General features: G+C 40.3%; 1 protein-coding gene across 3 annotated transcripts in view; it reads right to left on the reverse strand.

Moving 5' to 3' along the window:
- Positions 1–17646, reverse strand: part of LOC124776505 — a 138183-nt gene that overhangs the window by 41092 nt on the left and 79445 nt on the right. For all 3 annotated transcript variants that reach the window (XM_047251526.1, XM_047251527.1, XM_047251528.1), the window contains exon 4: positions 4404–6925. In XM_047251526.1, the coding sequence (XP_047107482.1) occupies positions 4404–6925 (2522 nt within the window). The remainder of the gene's footprint in view (positions 1–4403; positions 6926–17646) is intronic.

Raw genomic sequence — 17646 nt, forward strand, 5'->3', positions numbered from 1 at the left:
TGTAGATGGGAATGGCCAATGCTTTCTCCCAACAACTGGGCACAGTTTTTTGTTCGTGGGATCTACAATGGATTGTAGTTAGAAGAGGGCTAACTCTGCTGCAAATTCAGTATAGAATATGATAGGGTTTCCATTGCAATCTGGGGCTTTGTTCAGTTTCAATGATTTAAGCTGTTTCTCAACACTACTGATACAAATACTTATCTCACTCACCTTTTCAGTGGTACAATCATGAACAAAACAGCAGAAATCTTGGGTGGACTACAACAGTGGAAGGAGTCAATAACAATAGTCTATGTAGTGGAGATGTCGAGCAGTTGACATGCTCAAAAGTCAAAAATTCGGAATTTGTAACTTAACTTTGAGGCTATGAAGATAATACTTCTTTCATGTTTGAACCCCCCCCCCCCCCCCCCCCCACCCACAGAGAGAGAGAGAGAGAGAGAGAGAGAGAGAGAGAGAGAGAGAGAGAGAGAGGGAGAGAGATACATTGTTCCAGCGTTGTAGCTGAGTGGATACTTCTGTACGTACACTATGTGATCAAAAGTATCCAGACACCTGGCTGTAAAAGGCTTACAAGTTCATGGCGCTCTCCATCGGTAATGCTGGAATTCAATATGGTGTTGCCCCATCATTAGCCTTGATGACAGCTTCCACTCTCACAGACATACATTCAATCAGGTGCTAGAAGGTTTCTTGGGGAAGGGAAGCCCATTCTTCACAGAATGCTGCACTGAGAAGAGTTATCGATGTCGGTTGGTGAGGCCTGGCACAAAGTCAGCGTTCCTAAACATCCCAAAGGTGTTCTGTAGGATTTAGGTCAAGACTCTGTGCAGGCCAGTCCATTACAGTGATGTTATTGCCATATAACCACTCCGCCACAGGCCATGCAATATGAACAGGTGCTCGATCATGTTGAAAGACGCAATCACCATCCCCGAATTGCTCTTCAACGGTGGGAAGCAAGAAGGTGCTTAAAACATTAATGTAGGCCTGTGCTGTTATAGTGCCACACAAAACAACAAGGGGTGCAAGCCCTCTCCACAAAAAACACGACCACATCATAACACCACAGCCTCCAAATTTTACTGTTGCACTACACACGCTGGCAGATGACGTTCACTAGGCATTTGCTGTATCCACACCCTGCATTGGATTGCCACGTTATATACCGCGATTCGTCACTCCTAATAACGTTTTTCCACCATTCAATCATCCAATGTTTACGCTCCTTACACCAAGCAAGGCGTCATTTGGAATTAACCAGTATGATGTGTGGCTTATGAGTAGCCGCTCAACTACGAAATCCAAGTTTTCTCATCTCCCGCCTAACTGTCATAGTACTTGCACTGGATCCTGATGAAGTTTGGAACTCCCGTGTGATGGTCTGGATAGATGTCTCCCTGTTACACATTACAACCCTTTTCAACTGTTGGTGGTCAGTCAACAGACAAGGTCGGCCTGTATGCTTTTGTGCTGTATGTGTCCCTTCATGTTTCCACTTCACAATCACATTGGAAACAGAGAACCTAGGGATGTTTAGGAGTTTGGAAATCTTGCGTACAGATGTACAACGCAAGTGACACCCAATCACCTGGCCACATTCGAAGTCTGTGAGTTCTGCAGAGCGCCCCATTCTGCTCTTTCACGATGTCTAATTACTACTGAGGTCACTGATATGGACTACCTGGCAGTAGGTGGCAGCACAATCAGAGTTCCTCATTTTGAACCAACACTCCAAAGCCTTAAAGATTGGAAATGGTTGCACACAAATTGTATCACCACATCAATCATAGATATGTGGCCCCAAGTGATTTAGTACAGGTAATGGCATTTTATCTATTTTTACCGTCTCTAACATTATTTCTCTACATTTGCAGTCTCCTGTTCATAACTATTTAATTGGAAGTTACTGCTCACTTTACCAAAATTTTACTCTTATCCATTCAAATTCATCAACTGCAGCTTCTATTCTTTAAGACATTATGGCTGCTTTTCAGTACAAGTTCTGGGATATTTCTACAGCTTCTTCTTCTTCTTCCTCTTCCTCTTTCCCCATCCTTTATCCATCATTAGCTTCTCAACCCACAACATTACAATGAAAGTTCAGGAAGCAGTTTTTCATTTCTTTTTCAGTCCAACCAACTATGGACAATATACAACAGTTACTTATGTTTTATCTTTCTTCCCAGAACTTTTTCATTCTTTCACCCAGCTGTGTCCTCTGTTTCTCAGAGGACTTTCTACTGTGCTCTCTCTCTCTCTCTCTCTCTCTCTCTCTCTCTCTCTCTTAAAATCCTTGAAGTTGTTAATTATGGTTCAGGAGTTTTCTCTGTATTGGACATATTCACAATCATTCATTTCTTCTACGTGTTTTTGAGATTCAGTGACACACCATGAAGAAATTATCTGAATGGGACAGGAATCAGTAGGTGTGATGTACATGTACAGACAAACAAATTACTACAATTTGAGAACAACTGGATGTTTTATTGAAGAGAAAGAGGTTCATAAATGGAGCAAGTCAATAATGTGTTGGTCCACCACTGGATCGCATGCAAGCAGTTATTTGGCTTGGCAATGATTGATACAGTTGTTGGCTGTCCTCCTGAGAGATATCATGCCAGATTCTGCCCAATTGGCATGTTAAGATTCTCAAAATCCTGAGCCGGTTGGAGGGCCCTGCACATAATGCTTCAAACATTTTTAATTGTTGAGAGATCTGGCGACCTTGCCAGCAAGATAGGGTTTGGCAAACATGAAGAAAAGCAGTAGAAACTCTCACCAAATGCGAGCGGGGCATTATCTTGCTGAAATGTAAGCCCAAGATGGCTTACCATGAAGAGCAACAAAATGGGGCGTAGAGTATCGTCGACATACTGTTGTGCTATAAGGGTGCCAGAGTAACAACTAAAGGGCTCCTGCTACGAAAAGGAATGGCACCTCAGACCACCACTCCTGGTTGTCGGGTTGCAAATCGGGTGACAGTCAGGATGGTATCCTACCACTATCCAGGGCATCTCCAGACATGTCTTTGGCCTGGAGTAGAATTGTCTCAGTGATGAGTCTCACTTCCAAATGAGCCCCAATGACCAGTAAAGAAGTGCCTGGAGATGCTGCAGACAGCTGTGGGATACAAACCTGACTGTAGCCCGCCTTACAGCCTGACAAGCAGGAGTGCTGGTCTGAGGGACCTATTCATAGCAGGACCCCTTTGGTTGTCATTAGTGGCACCCTTACAATACAGTGACATGTCAACGATGCTCAATGTCCTGTTTTCTTGCCCTTCACGGCAAAACCACCCTGGACGTACATTTTGGCAAGCTAATGCCTGCCTGCACATGGTAAGAGTTTCTACTGCTTGTCTTCGTACTTGACAAATCCTACCTTGCCACTGCAGTCAATGGAACCCTCCCCAAATGAGAACATCTGGGGCATTATGTGCACAGCCCTACAACCAGCTTGGAATTTTGACGATTTAATGCAGCAAATGGACAGAATTTGGGATGATATCCCTTAGGAGAACTCTGTCAATACACAACAAGCTGAATGACTGCTTGCAAAAGGGCCAGGGGGGACCAATGCTTAACTGACCTGCTCAATTTGTGAACTTCTTTCGTTGAATAAATCATCAATTTTTTTTTCTGAAATTGCAGTACTTTGTTTGGCTGTACATGTACAGCACATCTACTGATATATGTCCAAAGAAAGTGGTATATTTTTTCCTAGCTGTCTGAGAAAGTTTTTGGCTTTTCATAGAGCTCTATGTTGCTCCTTAGTATTTATTTCCAGTTTTCATCAGTTGTCACACTCAGAATTTTTTGACGGACTTTTCTTTGTTATTTAGTGATAACAGTTTCTATAATCTCCAGCAGTATATGCATTCCTTTGGAACTTACAGGGGGATTAAAATTGTTTATCAGATCAGTGTTAAAACCTGGGACCTTTCACCGGCCAGTACTCTACCAAATGAGCTATACAAGCATGAGTCATGACCTGCACTCACAGCTTCGTTTACACCAGTACCTCTTCTCCAACCTTCCAAACTTCACTGAAGTTCTCCTACATATGATGCCGGTCTAGGACTCCTGGAAGAAAGGATATTGCATAGAAATGACTCCGACGCAGCCCATAAGATTGTTACCAGAATTACTTTTCATTCTGCAGTGGAATATGTGCTTATTTGAAACTTCCTGCCAGACTGAAACAGCTTCCACACATTCTGTTTTAGTACAATATCTAAATCATAATCATTAAGGTGAAATGACATAGTTGCAAATTAGCATCCAGTTCTGACAATGAATCATTTTACACTCAAGAAATTATGCAAATAACATAACCTAGTAAGAGTATTATCAAAATATTAGAAAAAAAACCTGCTGAAACACATCAAACATACAAACCTTTGTTGATTGTGCCGGTGTCCTGAAAATCTGTTATCAACATTCATAAGCTCATAATGTTGAGGAGAAGCTGAAGGTGAATCACTATGCTGCATAAAGGCATCACTTTGTGGACCTGTGTTCCAAGTGTTTTCATACCATGGTTTGTTTGATCGCGCTTGAAAAAATCTTTGTTGGTGTTCAAACCTTCTTACATGTGAGAAATCTCCAGAAGTATCAATTACAGCAAAAGGCATATTTTCTTGTGCCGGATGGTTGTATGGATTAGAGTAGTTCTGAGAAACCGACTGCCCATCATAGTCCATCCGAACATTACGAGAAAATTCTTCTGATATTACCTGTGGATCAGTGTAATGCCTCTCATCAGCCATATGATGGTGAGGTGATCCTCGATATTGCTGGCGTCGGAAATACCCCCTCCTGGGCCTAAATCGTTGGTGAGCATCTCTACCTCTATGTGGGCGTCTGCGCACAATCCAATCTGGCCGGTCAGAGAGTAGGTTTTGCAGGTCAATTTGATATTCCTCCTGTGACGGTGTCACATTCTCTGGTAAAAGATCAGATGGAGGAACTCTAACAGTAGCAATCTTCACACCAGCAAAATTAGGAAACATATCCAAAATTTCAGTTCTAGTTTTTGTCCTGGAATCTTCACCTGTTAAATCAATGAGAGTTATTTCTTCATAAAATCTGGTCAATTCTAATTCCAGGTCATCATCTTTCAACACAACTGCTTCATCATTCTCACACTGGGTGTCGATATCATCGACAACTATTATTTCACCCATTTCTTTTTGCTTTTCACGCTTAGCTACCTTTCTTGGAACCAATTTATCATCTGAATGCATAAGAGTATCAGTTTCAACATCAACTACATACGACTTTTCACTCTTTACAGATGATTTCCTTTGAGAAATACGACGTTTCCTTTTTGATTTGTGTTTGTGATCCACACATAAAATATCATCATTCCCTTCTTTATTACTAGCGATGACCGGACAGACAGCTATGCTTTCTTCTGCTGAACTAACATCGGTTATGTCTATTTCACATTTCAGAGAATTCTTAACGAAAGACTTCTGGCCCCCAGCAGTCTTCCGATTCAATGTCCTTAAGGCTATACTTTCTTTTTTTGAATTAATGTCAGTAATGTCTACCTCACACTTCAAAGAATTATTAGAAGTACACGGTTGTCCTACATTCTTTTTCGGTCTTGGTGACACTGGCAATTCATCCACGATAACTACTTCTTGAGGAGTTCTCATTTTACTTTGAAAACTAGACAATTTGTTTTCATGATAATTCACTAAATTCACAAGAGGGGGTTGGCATGTTGTGCCATAATTTTTGTTCTGTTCTTGTTCCTCAAGGTCAACAATGATATCACTGAACCCCGATACACTACTGTCACTAATTAGACATACCTCATGTGATATTTTTACATCTTCCTTTTTTATTAACTCACGTGATTCCTGTGTGATTTGTGGTTCTCTAGTGTTTAAATGTTTGTCTACTTCATGTACTACCTCTACTGATTCAATAATGCTGGGTGAGTCCATTCTGTCTACTGAAATATCACAGTTTCGCTCTGTATGAATAGTCTCTTTTTTTATTATGTCTTTTGATGACCTCTCTGTTGATGTAGATCCTGAACTAATTCTCTCTCTGTGCTTTACAACATCCTCCTGCAAATCATTTTCTACCTTCATTTCGATGTCACATATGACAACATTATTTTCATGATGATTTTCTTCATTATTTACTGCTACATGTGAAAAATCAACAGTACTTTGTTCATGTTTGATGTTATGAATATTGTCTTCAACCAATCCACCATTACCAGATTTTTTGCTAATAAACACTTCAGAACTATTTTTAATTCTCTGGTGTGACTCTGAGAAGTCACCTTTAGAATTTGGACTGCTTAGCTGTTGCTTCTCAGTTTTAAAATTAGTCTCAGATACACCAGGTGAAACTCCTGTACTGTCTGATACTGTGTTATTTGTGTAAAATCCAAATCCACGAGCTGTTTGAAGCTCACTATCTTCATTTTTAACAATATTACATATTACATCATCACCTGTAGATTTGTCTTCAGAAACCTGTGGGATTATGGTTTCAGTTTTTACATGGCTCTCTGATAAAATATCTGCATGTTGTTTTTTAATGTGGTTTGTATCTATCTCAACATCATTTCCTTCAGATGACATAGTGATTTGTCTAATAGTGTTTTCATGGAACTCAGCATTTGTGGAATCTCCATTTTGATCATTATGCTGCTCTTGCGTGCTCACAGTGCTACGCTTACTGGGATAAAGATAACTCTGTAGACCTATACGTCGTTCGTAGTCTGTGAGAACGAAAAGCGGTCCGTCATGACGTTTAAGCCGAAATCCTTGGCGTGCTAAGTGAGAGAACACTCTATAACAATTCAGTGTACAACCTGTCCTTTGTCCTAAGAGTGTGTTATAGCCTTGCTGCACACTCAGACCAACATTGTTATGTAGTAGCAGCAGATTACTCTGAAATGAAAAAGAAAGGAATATATCTTAATATGCTGAGGAATCCACAAAATGTCTGATATACAAGAATGATAAAAAACTGTAAATTGTGACTTACAGATATCAAGTTAACAGCTATAAGTTCAAACCTTTGCAGCTATAAGTTCAAGCCTTTGCATCTATAAGTTCAATCATCATAAACAAATTCAGAAATATGTTCCGGATAAGTATTTAAGGCGTATACAATAAAAGACAACACTGTTTGACAAAAATGAGAACTATTTCAGTGATGTATTTCTGAGTGTTTAGCTGAGATGTTGTTTCCATTTTATGCAAAATATACTGATAACTGAATCACTCATCATCTTCAGGTACTGTGAGTTGTGCTGTTATGTGTATTTTCTGCCTGGATTCCACCTAGACTGTGAGTTTGATTTGAATGCCCACTACACTCATCTAAGAGTGTAGTGCGCATCAAAAGTTGGACTCACAATTGGCTATAAATAGTGGCATGAGACCAACAATAGTTCACAGTCTGGTTGGAGTCAATGCAGTGACTTCTAGAAAGTCTTAAATCTACACAGACAGAAATATTTGAATTCTTAGATTCTAGACCTTTCACAAGCCATCAATGTCCTCAGCCATAAAATTCTGCTTGAAAAATTAGAAAGAAATGGAGTAACAGGTGCAGCACATAGCTGGTTGAACTCATACCCAACAAATTGCAGGCAGTAGGTAACACTTCAGCATGAGCTCAACACTTTGAAATAAATTAGAAACAACACTTTCCCTTTCCAGCGAATAAACAATAAAATATGGTGTACCTCAGGGCTTAAGCACAGGACTGCCATTCTTCTTCATCTATGTGAAAAATTTTGTTGACTACATAATTCTTCAAAGAACTATCCTATTTGCCAATAACACCATCATACTGCTCAATGGGTCCAGCCCAGAAACCTTGCGATCAACACCAGATAGTTCTATGGCACAACTTTCAGAGTGATTCACCAAAAACACATTCATTGTAAATACTGAAAAAGCTGTGTACGTCAACTTTATTTCCACTATCTAGTCAAATGTCTATTCAAGCAAGATTCCATAATGATCCAACATAAAATACAAGTGTGAGAAATTTTTTTGGTCTGTGAGTTCAGTAAGACTTAAAATGGTACACACATATAAAGAACTTGTCTAAGAAAGTCTCATCCACTTGGTACGCGCTAAGAACAGGAAAGTCTACAACAAGCAAAACATTAGCACTGCAGACATACTAGCATAGTTTCACTCACTGCTCAAATATTGGATCATTTTCTGGGGACAAACAGCTCATCATATAATTGTCTTTAGAATTCAAAATCGGGCTCTAAGAAAAATTTGTGGCCTTAAAAAAAAAAAAAAAAAAAAAAAAAAACGTGGAGTCCTGTAAATTTTGCTTTATTGAGCTGGATGTTCTGAGTGTTCCATGCTTATTAATTTATGAAACTATCTTGTTCACCAGAGACTACCTCTTGAAAATGGGCAAACTATTCTGAAAATGTACGAAACTATTGTGCCAGAGGGAAATCAAATATACACTAAGCATATTCCAGAACAACATCTTATCAGAAGAGCATAATTGGTGTCATACTACACAATAAATTACCAGAGGAAACAAAAATTGGAACATATCCAATATTTAAAATAAAACTAAAGGGATTTCTAATAAAGTGCTATTTCTATTCTGAAAAATAATTTTCAAATGTGTGAAATAAATGTTAATTTAAATTGATTCTAAGAATAGACACCCAATTTTAATTTCTACATATACATAAACACTGCACAAAACATCATACAGTGCGTGGCAGGTGGTATCTTGTATCACTACTAGTCATTTCCTTTGCTGTTCCACTCGCATGTACAGCAACAGAAAAAGGACTGCCTACAGGCCTCCATGCAAGTCCTAATTCTCCATAATGCTTGCTCGTTGATCAAACCTACCGGTAACTAATCTAGCAGTTTGTCTCTGAACTGCTTCGATGTCTTAAATTAATCTGATCTGGTGGGTGTCCCACTCACCAGGAATACTCGAGAATGGGTCATATAAGTGTTCTATATGTGGTCTCCTTTATACATTAGCTACACTTTCCCAAAATTCTCCCAATAAACAAAAATCGACCATCTGCCTTCTCTACTACAATCTGTACATGTTTGTTCCATTTTCTATCACTTTGCAAAGTTATGCCAAGATATTTACTCAAAATAATCAGTTTTTGACAATCAGTAATTGGATGGATAAAAAAAAAAAATCTACTCACCAAGCAGTGGCAGAGGAACACACATATAAAAATAGGTTTTGTGTATGCAAGCTTTTGGAACCAGTGACTCCCTCTTCCGGGAGAAGAGTGAATGGAACGGCAGAGGGGTGAAGGAAAAGAGAGATTAAGGGAAAAGGGATAGATTTCAGAAAAGTCAGCCAGAACTCTGGGACAGTGGAGACTTACCGGACAAGATGAGAAGAAAAGACTGATTGTTGGGGACTGCACCAGACAAGATTTGAAAACCTTAAAGGTGGAAGAAATGGTAATATACAAGACAGAGATTATTGCTAAAGCATCATGCATGAGTTAATAAGAATGAAAAGCTAAGTGCAAAACAGACATGACAGAAAATGAAAGACGTAGAAAGCAAAAACGAAGTAGTTACTGTGAAGGAATGCTGAGATGGAAGAAATTAAAGTTAATTGAGGCCAGGTGGGTGGCGAGAACCAAGGATATGTTGGAGCACTAGTTCCCACCAGCAGAGTTCTGTGAAACTGCTGTCTAGGGGAAGAATCTAGATGGAACGTGTGGTAACATACACACCGACGTCATGACTGTCATGTTGTAGAGCATGCTCTGCAACAGGATATTGTGTGTTGCTGGCATACATCCTCTGCCTATGACCTATGACCATTCATCTTAACTTACATATATGTAAGTTAAGATGAATGGGCATTGTGTGTGTGTGTGTGTGTGTGTGTGTGTGTGTGTGTGTGTGTGTGTTTTCTCCTCCTGCCACCACTTGGTGAGCAGATATTTTTTATCTATCAAATTACATTAGATACTTAATTAACGTGGCTGTATCAGGAAGCATAGAACCAATGCTGTATTTCAACATTATGGGATTGTTGTTTTTTTTATACTCATCTGCATTAACTTACATTTTTCTAATTTAGAGCAAGCTGCCATTCATCCGACTTATCCTGTATCCTACTACAGTCACTCAACAATGACAACTTTCCATATACCACAGCATCATCATCAAACAGCTGCAGACTGCTACTCATCCTGTCTGCCAAATTGTATATGTATGTAAAGAAAAGGAGCAGTCCTGTCACACTTCCCTGAGGCACTCCCAATGACACTCTCTCTGATGAACACTTACCATCGCGGACAATTTACTACGTTCTATTACTTAAGAAGGCTTTCAGCAACTCACATATCTGGCAATCTATTCCATATGCTCATACTTTTGTTAACAGTCTACTTTGGGGCAACACGTCAAATACTTTTTAGGAATCTACACATTTGGAATTGGCTGCCACCCTTCATCTGTAGTTTGCAGGTTATCACGTGAGAAAAGGGCAAGATGAGTTTCTCATGAGTGATGCTTTATAAAACCATGCTGATTTGTGGACAGAAGCTTTTTCGTTTCGCGGTAATTTATTATATTCGAACTGACAAAGGAAACTCCCTATCGCACCCCCATCAGATTTAGCGGGCGCCGATAACCTCGTTGTTGTGCGCCCTAAAACACTAATTATCATCATCATCCCATCAGATTTAGTGGTAAGAGGGCCTAGTAGACAGCCTGTCAAAACCTGAACACAGATTAAGCATGAAGATAGGAAGAAGGAATACTGAACTGTGGAAAAAAAAGAAAGAAATAGTGAATATCAAAGGACAAGAAGTGCAATAAAGAGTAGCCTAAAAGAGCAACGGTACAGTGGTGAAGTGGTCACGGTGCTAGACTGCCCTGTGGGTGAGCCATGCTCAAAACTCCTCACGCCAGTAAGCCTCATCTGTATGAATATGGTCCCAGCCAGGGCACACATTTTCAACTGTCCCCATTGAGATTTATCAACGCCTGTAAGCAGCTACTAAGGTCTGGATTTCACTGTAATTTCATTCTTCGAGAGCTGCAAGATCACCAATGGTGTCTGTTCTTTTGGACATCTTATTCATATATGTGGTATCTTGCCTGCTGTCACTATCCATCACATTTACTTGCGATGGTAATGTAATCTTACCACTTGACTTATGTTCTATAACCAGTGAATAATATGACAACTGTCAGTACTACAGAAAAAGAACAGACATTTCAATGGCCAGACGGACAACTCACAATCTTGTGAAAAAATAAAAATAAATAAACATGACTCAACAGCATGGCAGTCCAATGCCGTGACCACTTAACCAAGACACTGTTGCTATTTCAGGCTGCTCTATATTGCACTTCTTATCCTTTGACCATTCAATGCTTTTATTTTGCTTTTTTTCACAGTTCAGTACACCTTCTTCCATGTCTTCATGCTCAATTTGTGTTCAGTTTTTGACCGGGTATCTACTGAGCCATCTTACCACTAAATCTGATGGCGGAGCGATGGTGAGTTTTCCTTGTAAGAATATGTTCAAGAATTCTGCAGCTAACCAATGTTAAGGATATTTGTCTGTAATTTTGCGGGTCTGTTCTTTTACCCTTCTTATATACAGGAGTCACCTGCACTGTTTTCCAGTCACTTGAGTATTTGAGCTGGGTAACAGATTCGCGATATCTGCAAGTTAAGTAAGGGGCCAATCCTGCAGAGTATCTTTGTAAAACCAAACTCTGATACCATCTTGACCTGGTGAGTATTTATTTTCAGATCTTTCAGTTGCTTCTCTACATCAGGGATGCCCATTACTTTGTCCTCCACACTGCAGCCTGTGCAATGGTCAAATGACAGTATATCTGTACAATAATCCTGTGTGAATGATTTCTTAGATGTGAAATTTAAAAGTTCAGCTTTCCTTTTGCTATCTCCTACTGCCTCATCAGACTAGTCAATGAGTAAGTGGATGGAATCCTTTGACCCACTTAGCGATTTTACATAGGAGCAGGTTTATGTTGAGTTCTTGGTAAGATCTTTCACTATAGTATAATAATGGTAGTTGTTGTATACTTCTCACATTGATCTTTTATCAGACACACAAATTTCTACTAACATTTCCCTGTCATCACCTGCATGTTCTCTTTTGAACCAAGAGTGCTACAGTCTTTGGTTTCTCAGAATTTTCTGAATTTTGTTATTAAACCACTGTCAGTCTTCTCCATCCTTAATCCCCTTACTCAACACATACTTCTCCAGCTTACAATTTACAATCCATTTAAACTCTGTCAATAATTCCTCTACATCTATCGGACTAAATGATGTACATTCACTGTCTAAGTGGGATGCTAACGACTACTTGTCTGTTCTTGCTAGCAAAAGTAATGTCCTAGCCTTCTTGGTTGATTTATTAACTTCAGTAAACACCGTCGCTATGATGACATCATGATCACTGCTCCCTATCTCTATACTGAGAACGTCTATAAGATCACATCTGTTTGTAAATACAAGGTCTAAAATATTTCTATTTCATCTGGGCTGTTGAACTAGAAGCTCAAGTCAGTTTTCAGAAAACATGTTTAAAAGGCCTCCACAAGACTGCCTGTCCATACTCCCCTGCAATTAATCCATAGACATCCCAGTCTGTGATAGGCAATCCCCCCCCCCCCCCCCTTTCTATGGAGTTTATGTGTCTTTCCTATCTATGTTCCATGACTTCATAAATATTTCAGGGTATTCTACCTCAGGTTTCAGCTATATCTCGGTCCTGAGAATAATTTCAGCGTTATAAACTTCCTAAAGTGTAGTAAATTTAGGAACTATGATGCAAATACTTCAACACCTTACTGATAAAATTTTGACATTCGAAGTGTCTTTATTCTGAAAGCAGTCCGATTTTGCTATCTGTGTGTAGACTGGTGAGTCCACCATGCACACCCCACAACTACTCTGCTACCTGATTAACTGCTTCCTTTGTGTAGCATGCCCCTGACCTGTAAGGGGAGTCCCGTAATTCTCCACCCAATAATGCAGGTCCAAAAAATTGCAGTCAAGACCCAGAGTATCCAAATCAGCTCTGGTAACAATGCTGCAGATTGTGAACTCTGCTTGCATCTATTTTTCTGATACTATGTATTACTGTAACCGTAACTGATAAACTTCCGATTATGAGAATAACTACCTACTTTCTCAATTTTTGTGGCAATATTGCCCATAGTGGATTCATAATACTTATTGATGGTATTTTAATTCTGTCTTTGCAACTACATGAAAATGCATGTTTTTGTCATCAAACATGTTTTGTTTTATTGAAATAAAAAATTACGATTTGCAATGAGAGACATTTACAAATTGGATTTCTTTCTAGATGGAAAGACTTTGTTACAAATGATGACAATTTTACCTAAGGTATTTCATGCTTGGTTCTTGCTTGAAGTAACATGGGATTAGATCTGGATCAACAGTGCTAAAAAAAGGTATAAAAAAAAGCATGCAAGCAGACGGCGTTTCCTGATGTGAGCATGAAATACCGTATATAAAATCAACGTCTTCTGTGACTGTTTTAGTACATCGAAAGAAAACCAATTATATAAATATCATTCATTACAGACTACTGATGATGTTTTATTTCAATAAAACTAAAAGCATTTGGAAACAAAAACAGGCATTTTCTTGTAGTTGCAAAGACAGAATAAAAATACCTTCAATAAATTTACCTACTTAATTTCACTTAGTTTGCTTAATTATTAAATACAACACTATCCTCATTTTGAACTGTCTAATATCAGTTTACAATATGTATTATGAAAAGGAAAGTTGCTACTCACCATCTAGCGGAGATGCTGAGTTGCACATAGGCACAACAAAACGATCGTCAGAAATATCGGCCAGTAAGGCATTCGTCAAAAACATACAGACAGACACAGAAACACACCATACACACACACACACACACACACACACACACACACACACACACAAATATGCAGTTCACGCACACGACTGCAGTCTCAGGCAACTGAAGCCATGGTGCGGCAACAAGACCAGTGCATGATGGGAGTGGCGAATGGGTGGGGGTAAAGAGGAGACTGGGGCAGGGAGGGGAAAGGATAATAGGGTAGGGGTGGCAGACACTGAAGTGCTGCTGAGGAGAGCGCAGGGACGAGGTGGAGAGAAAGTAGGGCAGCTATGTGCAGTTGGGATGTTAGATGGAGGGCAGTGGAGAGGTGTGTGTGTGTGGGGGGGATTGTAGAAAAGGAGATAAGTAAAAAGACTGGGTGTGATGGTGGAATGAGGACTGTGTACTGCTGGAATGGGAACAGGGAAGGGGCTGGATGGGTGAGAACAGTTACTAATGAAGGTTGAGGCCAGGAGGGTTACAGGAACATAGGATACATTGCAGGGAAAGTTCCCACCTGCACAACTCAGAAGCCCCGGTACCTTGCTCATCACTATTGATGCCACACCCCTTTACATTAACATCCCTAATATCCATGGCATTACCACTACTGAACACTACCTTTCCTGACACTCGATGGATTCCAAACCAACAACTTCCTTCCTAGTCACCATGACCAACTATATCCTCACCCACAATTACTTCTCCTTTGAAGGCAATACCTACAAACAAATCCGGGGTACAGCTATGGGCGTCCACATAGCACCATCCTATGCCAATCTGTTCAACCCAGAATACTAAACCCTTCACCTGGTTCAAATACACTGATGAAATCTTGGTGATCTGGATTGAGGGTGAGGACACCATATCCACATTCTTCCATAAGCTCAACAACTTTTCCCCCATTTGCTTCATCTGGTCATACTCAAACCAAAATGCCACTTTCCTAGATGTTGTCCTCCACTTCAAAGATGGCTACATCAGTACCTCCGTCCATATCAAACCCACTAACCAACAGCAATACTTCTACTTCGACAGCTGCCACCCACTCCATACCAAGCTTTCCATACATCCTAGCCACTCGTGGTCGTTGCATCTGCAGTGACGAGCAGCCCTCTCAAAATATTCTGTGAGTTTCACTGAAGTCTTCACAGACCATAATTATCCTCTCAACCATGTACAAAAACAGATCTCCCGTGCCCTATCTTTCCCATCTCCCACCACCTCCTAAAGTCCCATCGTCTGGCCACAGAGGAGAATTGCCCTTGTAACTCAGTACCACCCAGGACTGGAGCAACTGACTTACATTCTCCGTCAGTGTTTTGACTACCTGTCATCATGCCCTGAAATGAGAAATGTCCTGCCCACTATCCTTCCCACCCCTGTGACAGTGGTATTCTGTCATCCACTGAACCTATACAATACACTTGTCCATCTCTACATAACCCCTGCTCCCAACTCCTTGCCTCATTGCTCATATCCCTGTAACAGACTTAGATGCAACACCTTCCCATACATCCCCCACCACCACCTACTCCAGTCCCGTCACAAACATCATCTAATCCATCAAAGGCAAGGCTACCTGTGAAACCAGTCAGGTGATCCACAAGCTAAGCTGCAACCACTGTGCTGCATTCTATGTGAGCATGACAACCAACAAGCTGTCTGTCCGCATGAATGGCCACCGACAAACTGTGACCGAGAAACAAGTGTACCATCCTGTTGCTGAACAAGCTGCCAAACATTATATCCTTCATTTCGATCACTGCTTCACAGTCTGTGCCATATGGTTCCTTCCCACAACCACCAGCGTTTCTGAGTTGTGCAGGAGGGAACTTTCCCTGCAATATATCCTATGTTCCTGTAACCCTCCTGGCCTCAACCTTCATTGGTCACTATCCTCCCCCATCTAGCCCCTTCCCTGTTCCCAATCCAGCAGTACACAGCCCTCATTCCATCATCACACTCAGTCTTTTTACTTCTCTCCTTTTCTGTTACCCCCCCCCCCCCCTCCCCACCTCTCCTCTGACCTCCATATAATCTCCCGACTGCACATAGCTGCCCTACTTTCTCTCCACCTCATCCCTGTGCTCTCCCCAGCAGCACTTCACTGTCCACCATCCCTACCCCATTATCCCTCCTCCTCCCTGCCCCAGTCTCCTCTTGACCCCCACCCAGTTGCCACTCCCATCATGCACTGGTGCTGCTGCTCACAGTGTGGCTTCAGTTGCCTGAGACTGCAGTCATGTGTGTGAATTGCATTTGAGTGTGTGTGTGTGTGTGTGTGTGTGTGTGTGTGTGTGTGTGTGTGTGTGTATTTGACAAAGACCTTACTAGCCAAAAGCTCTATTTGTGACAGTTTCTTTGTAGTGCCTATCTGTGACTCAGAATCTCCGTTATGTAGTGAGTGACAACTTTCCTATCCATAATATTGTTACATTCTATCCTGCATTTTCCATTGCCTTACGACAAAATGGGGAGAAAAAAAAGTACACTTAACAGCAAAACTTGCACCAGCTAAAGATGATGACTGTGTCAGTTATAAAAATGTTGTGCATAAAGCAGAAACAACAACTTGGCAGCATGGCACTGAGTTCACATTAACTAACACAATGGATGATTTATTGTAGATTTTTACTTCTTTGGTGCGACGTGGCTTTTGGAATTTAGGCCACGGCCTAAGCTTATTTTACTGCCACTAATCTCCCCCCCCTCCCCCCCTTCTTCCAAAAACTTCATCTGAGGCTATGTACGTAGGTGGTTTGATTCTCTGATCTTTACAGCACCAGAAGTAAATCATTTGGACATCTCATTGATGTGTTATAGTGTCACATGATTATCTTTTTGAAGTTGTAATTGTTGGAGAAAGTAAACATCTCTCTCTATTTATGATGAACCATCAGGCAGAAAAATACACTTCAGGTCACAGTCAAAATACCACAAATCAGATTTAATATCAGACAAACACCACAAAAAGTTTCCACTGACTACAGAATCTATAAAGAGTTTACAGGATTCAATTTACATGGTTCTCCAACTGCCATGAAGCAAGCACACGAGTAATCTCCTTACAGCATGGTATGTATCTTTCTTTATGACTACCATTCATGTGCTCTGCTTAGTGAAACTTTTATGATGATTTATTTCATTATTTGTAACGAAATTGTTAGTTTCTTTTATCCCTACAGGTTTACAATCAATTCTCTTTTTATCTCATTGGTATTGCCAGCATTTTATTGAACTGTTTCTTGTATGACAATGGTATACCCTTCATGTTTATTACATCACTATTTTTGTAATGCTGTAAAACTGATCTAAATCTACATCTACATCCATACTCCGCAAGCCACCTGACGGTGTGTGGCGGAGGGTACCTTGAGTACCTCTATCGGTTCTCCCTTCTATTCCAGTCTCATATTGTTTGTGGAAAGAAGGATTGTCGGTATGCCTCTGTGTGGGCTCTAATCTCTCTGATTTTATCCTCATGGTCTCTTTGCGAGATATACATAGGAGGGAGCAATATACTGCTTGACTCCTCGGTTATGGTTCACATTCATCTAATAGCTGCTTTTTCTTCCTTATTTAGTACTAAGATATGCAGATGATGCAGCCTAACCTCACTGTATTTATGTTGACTCATTGTTTTTACCATGACTGGTATGTCATTACTTTTTGTATGTTATTTTACCTTGAAATGTGTACATTCCTGAAGACTATTAAGTTAGTTTCTGGTTGTTC

Source organism: Schistocerca piceifrons, chromosome 2 (genome assembly GCF_021461385.2).
Source record: "Schistocerca piceifrons isolate TAMUIC-IGC-003096 chromosome 2, iqSchPice1.1, whole genome shotgun sequence".
Classification (NCBI taxonomy): Eukaryota; Metazoa; Arthropoda; class Insecta; order Orthoptera; family Acrididae; genus Schistocerca; species Schistocerca piceifrons.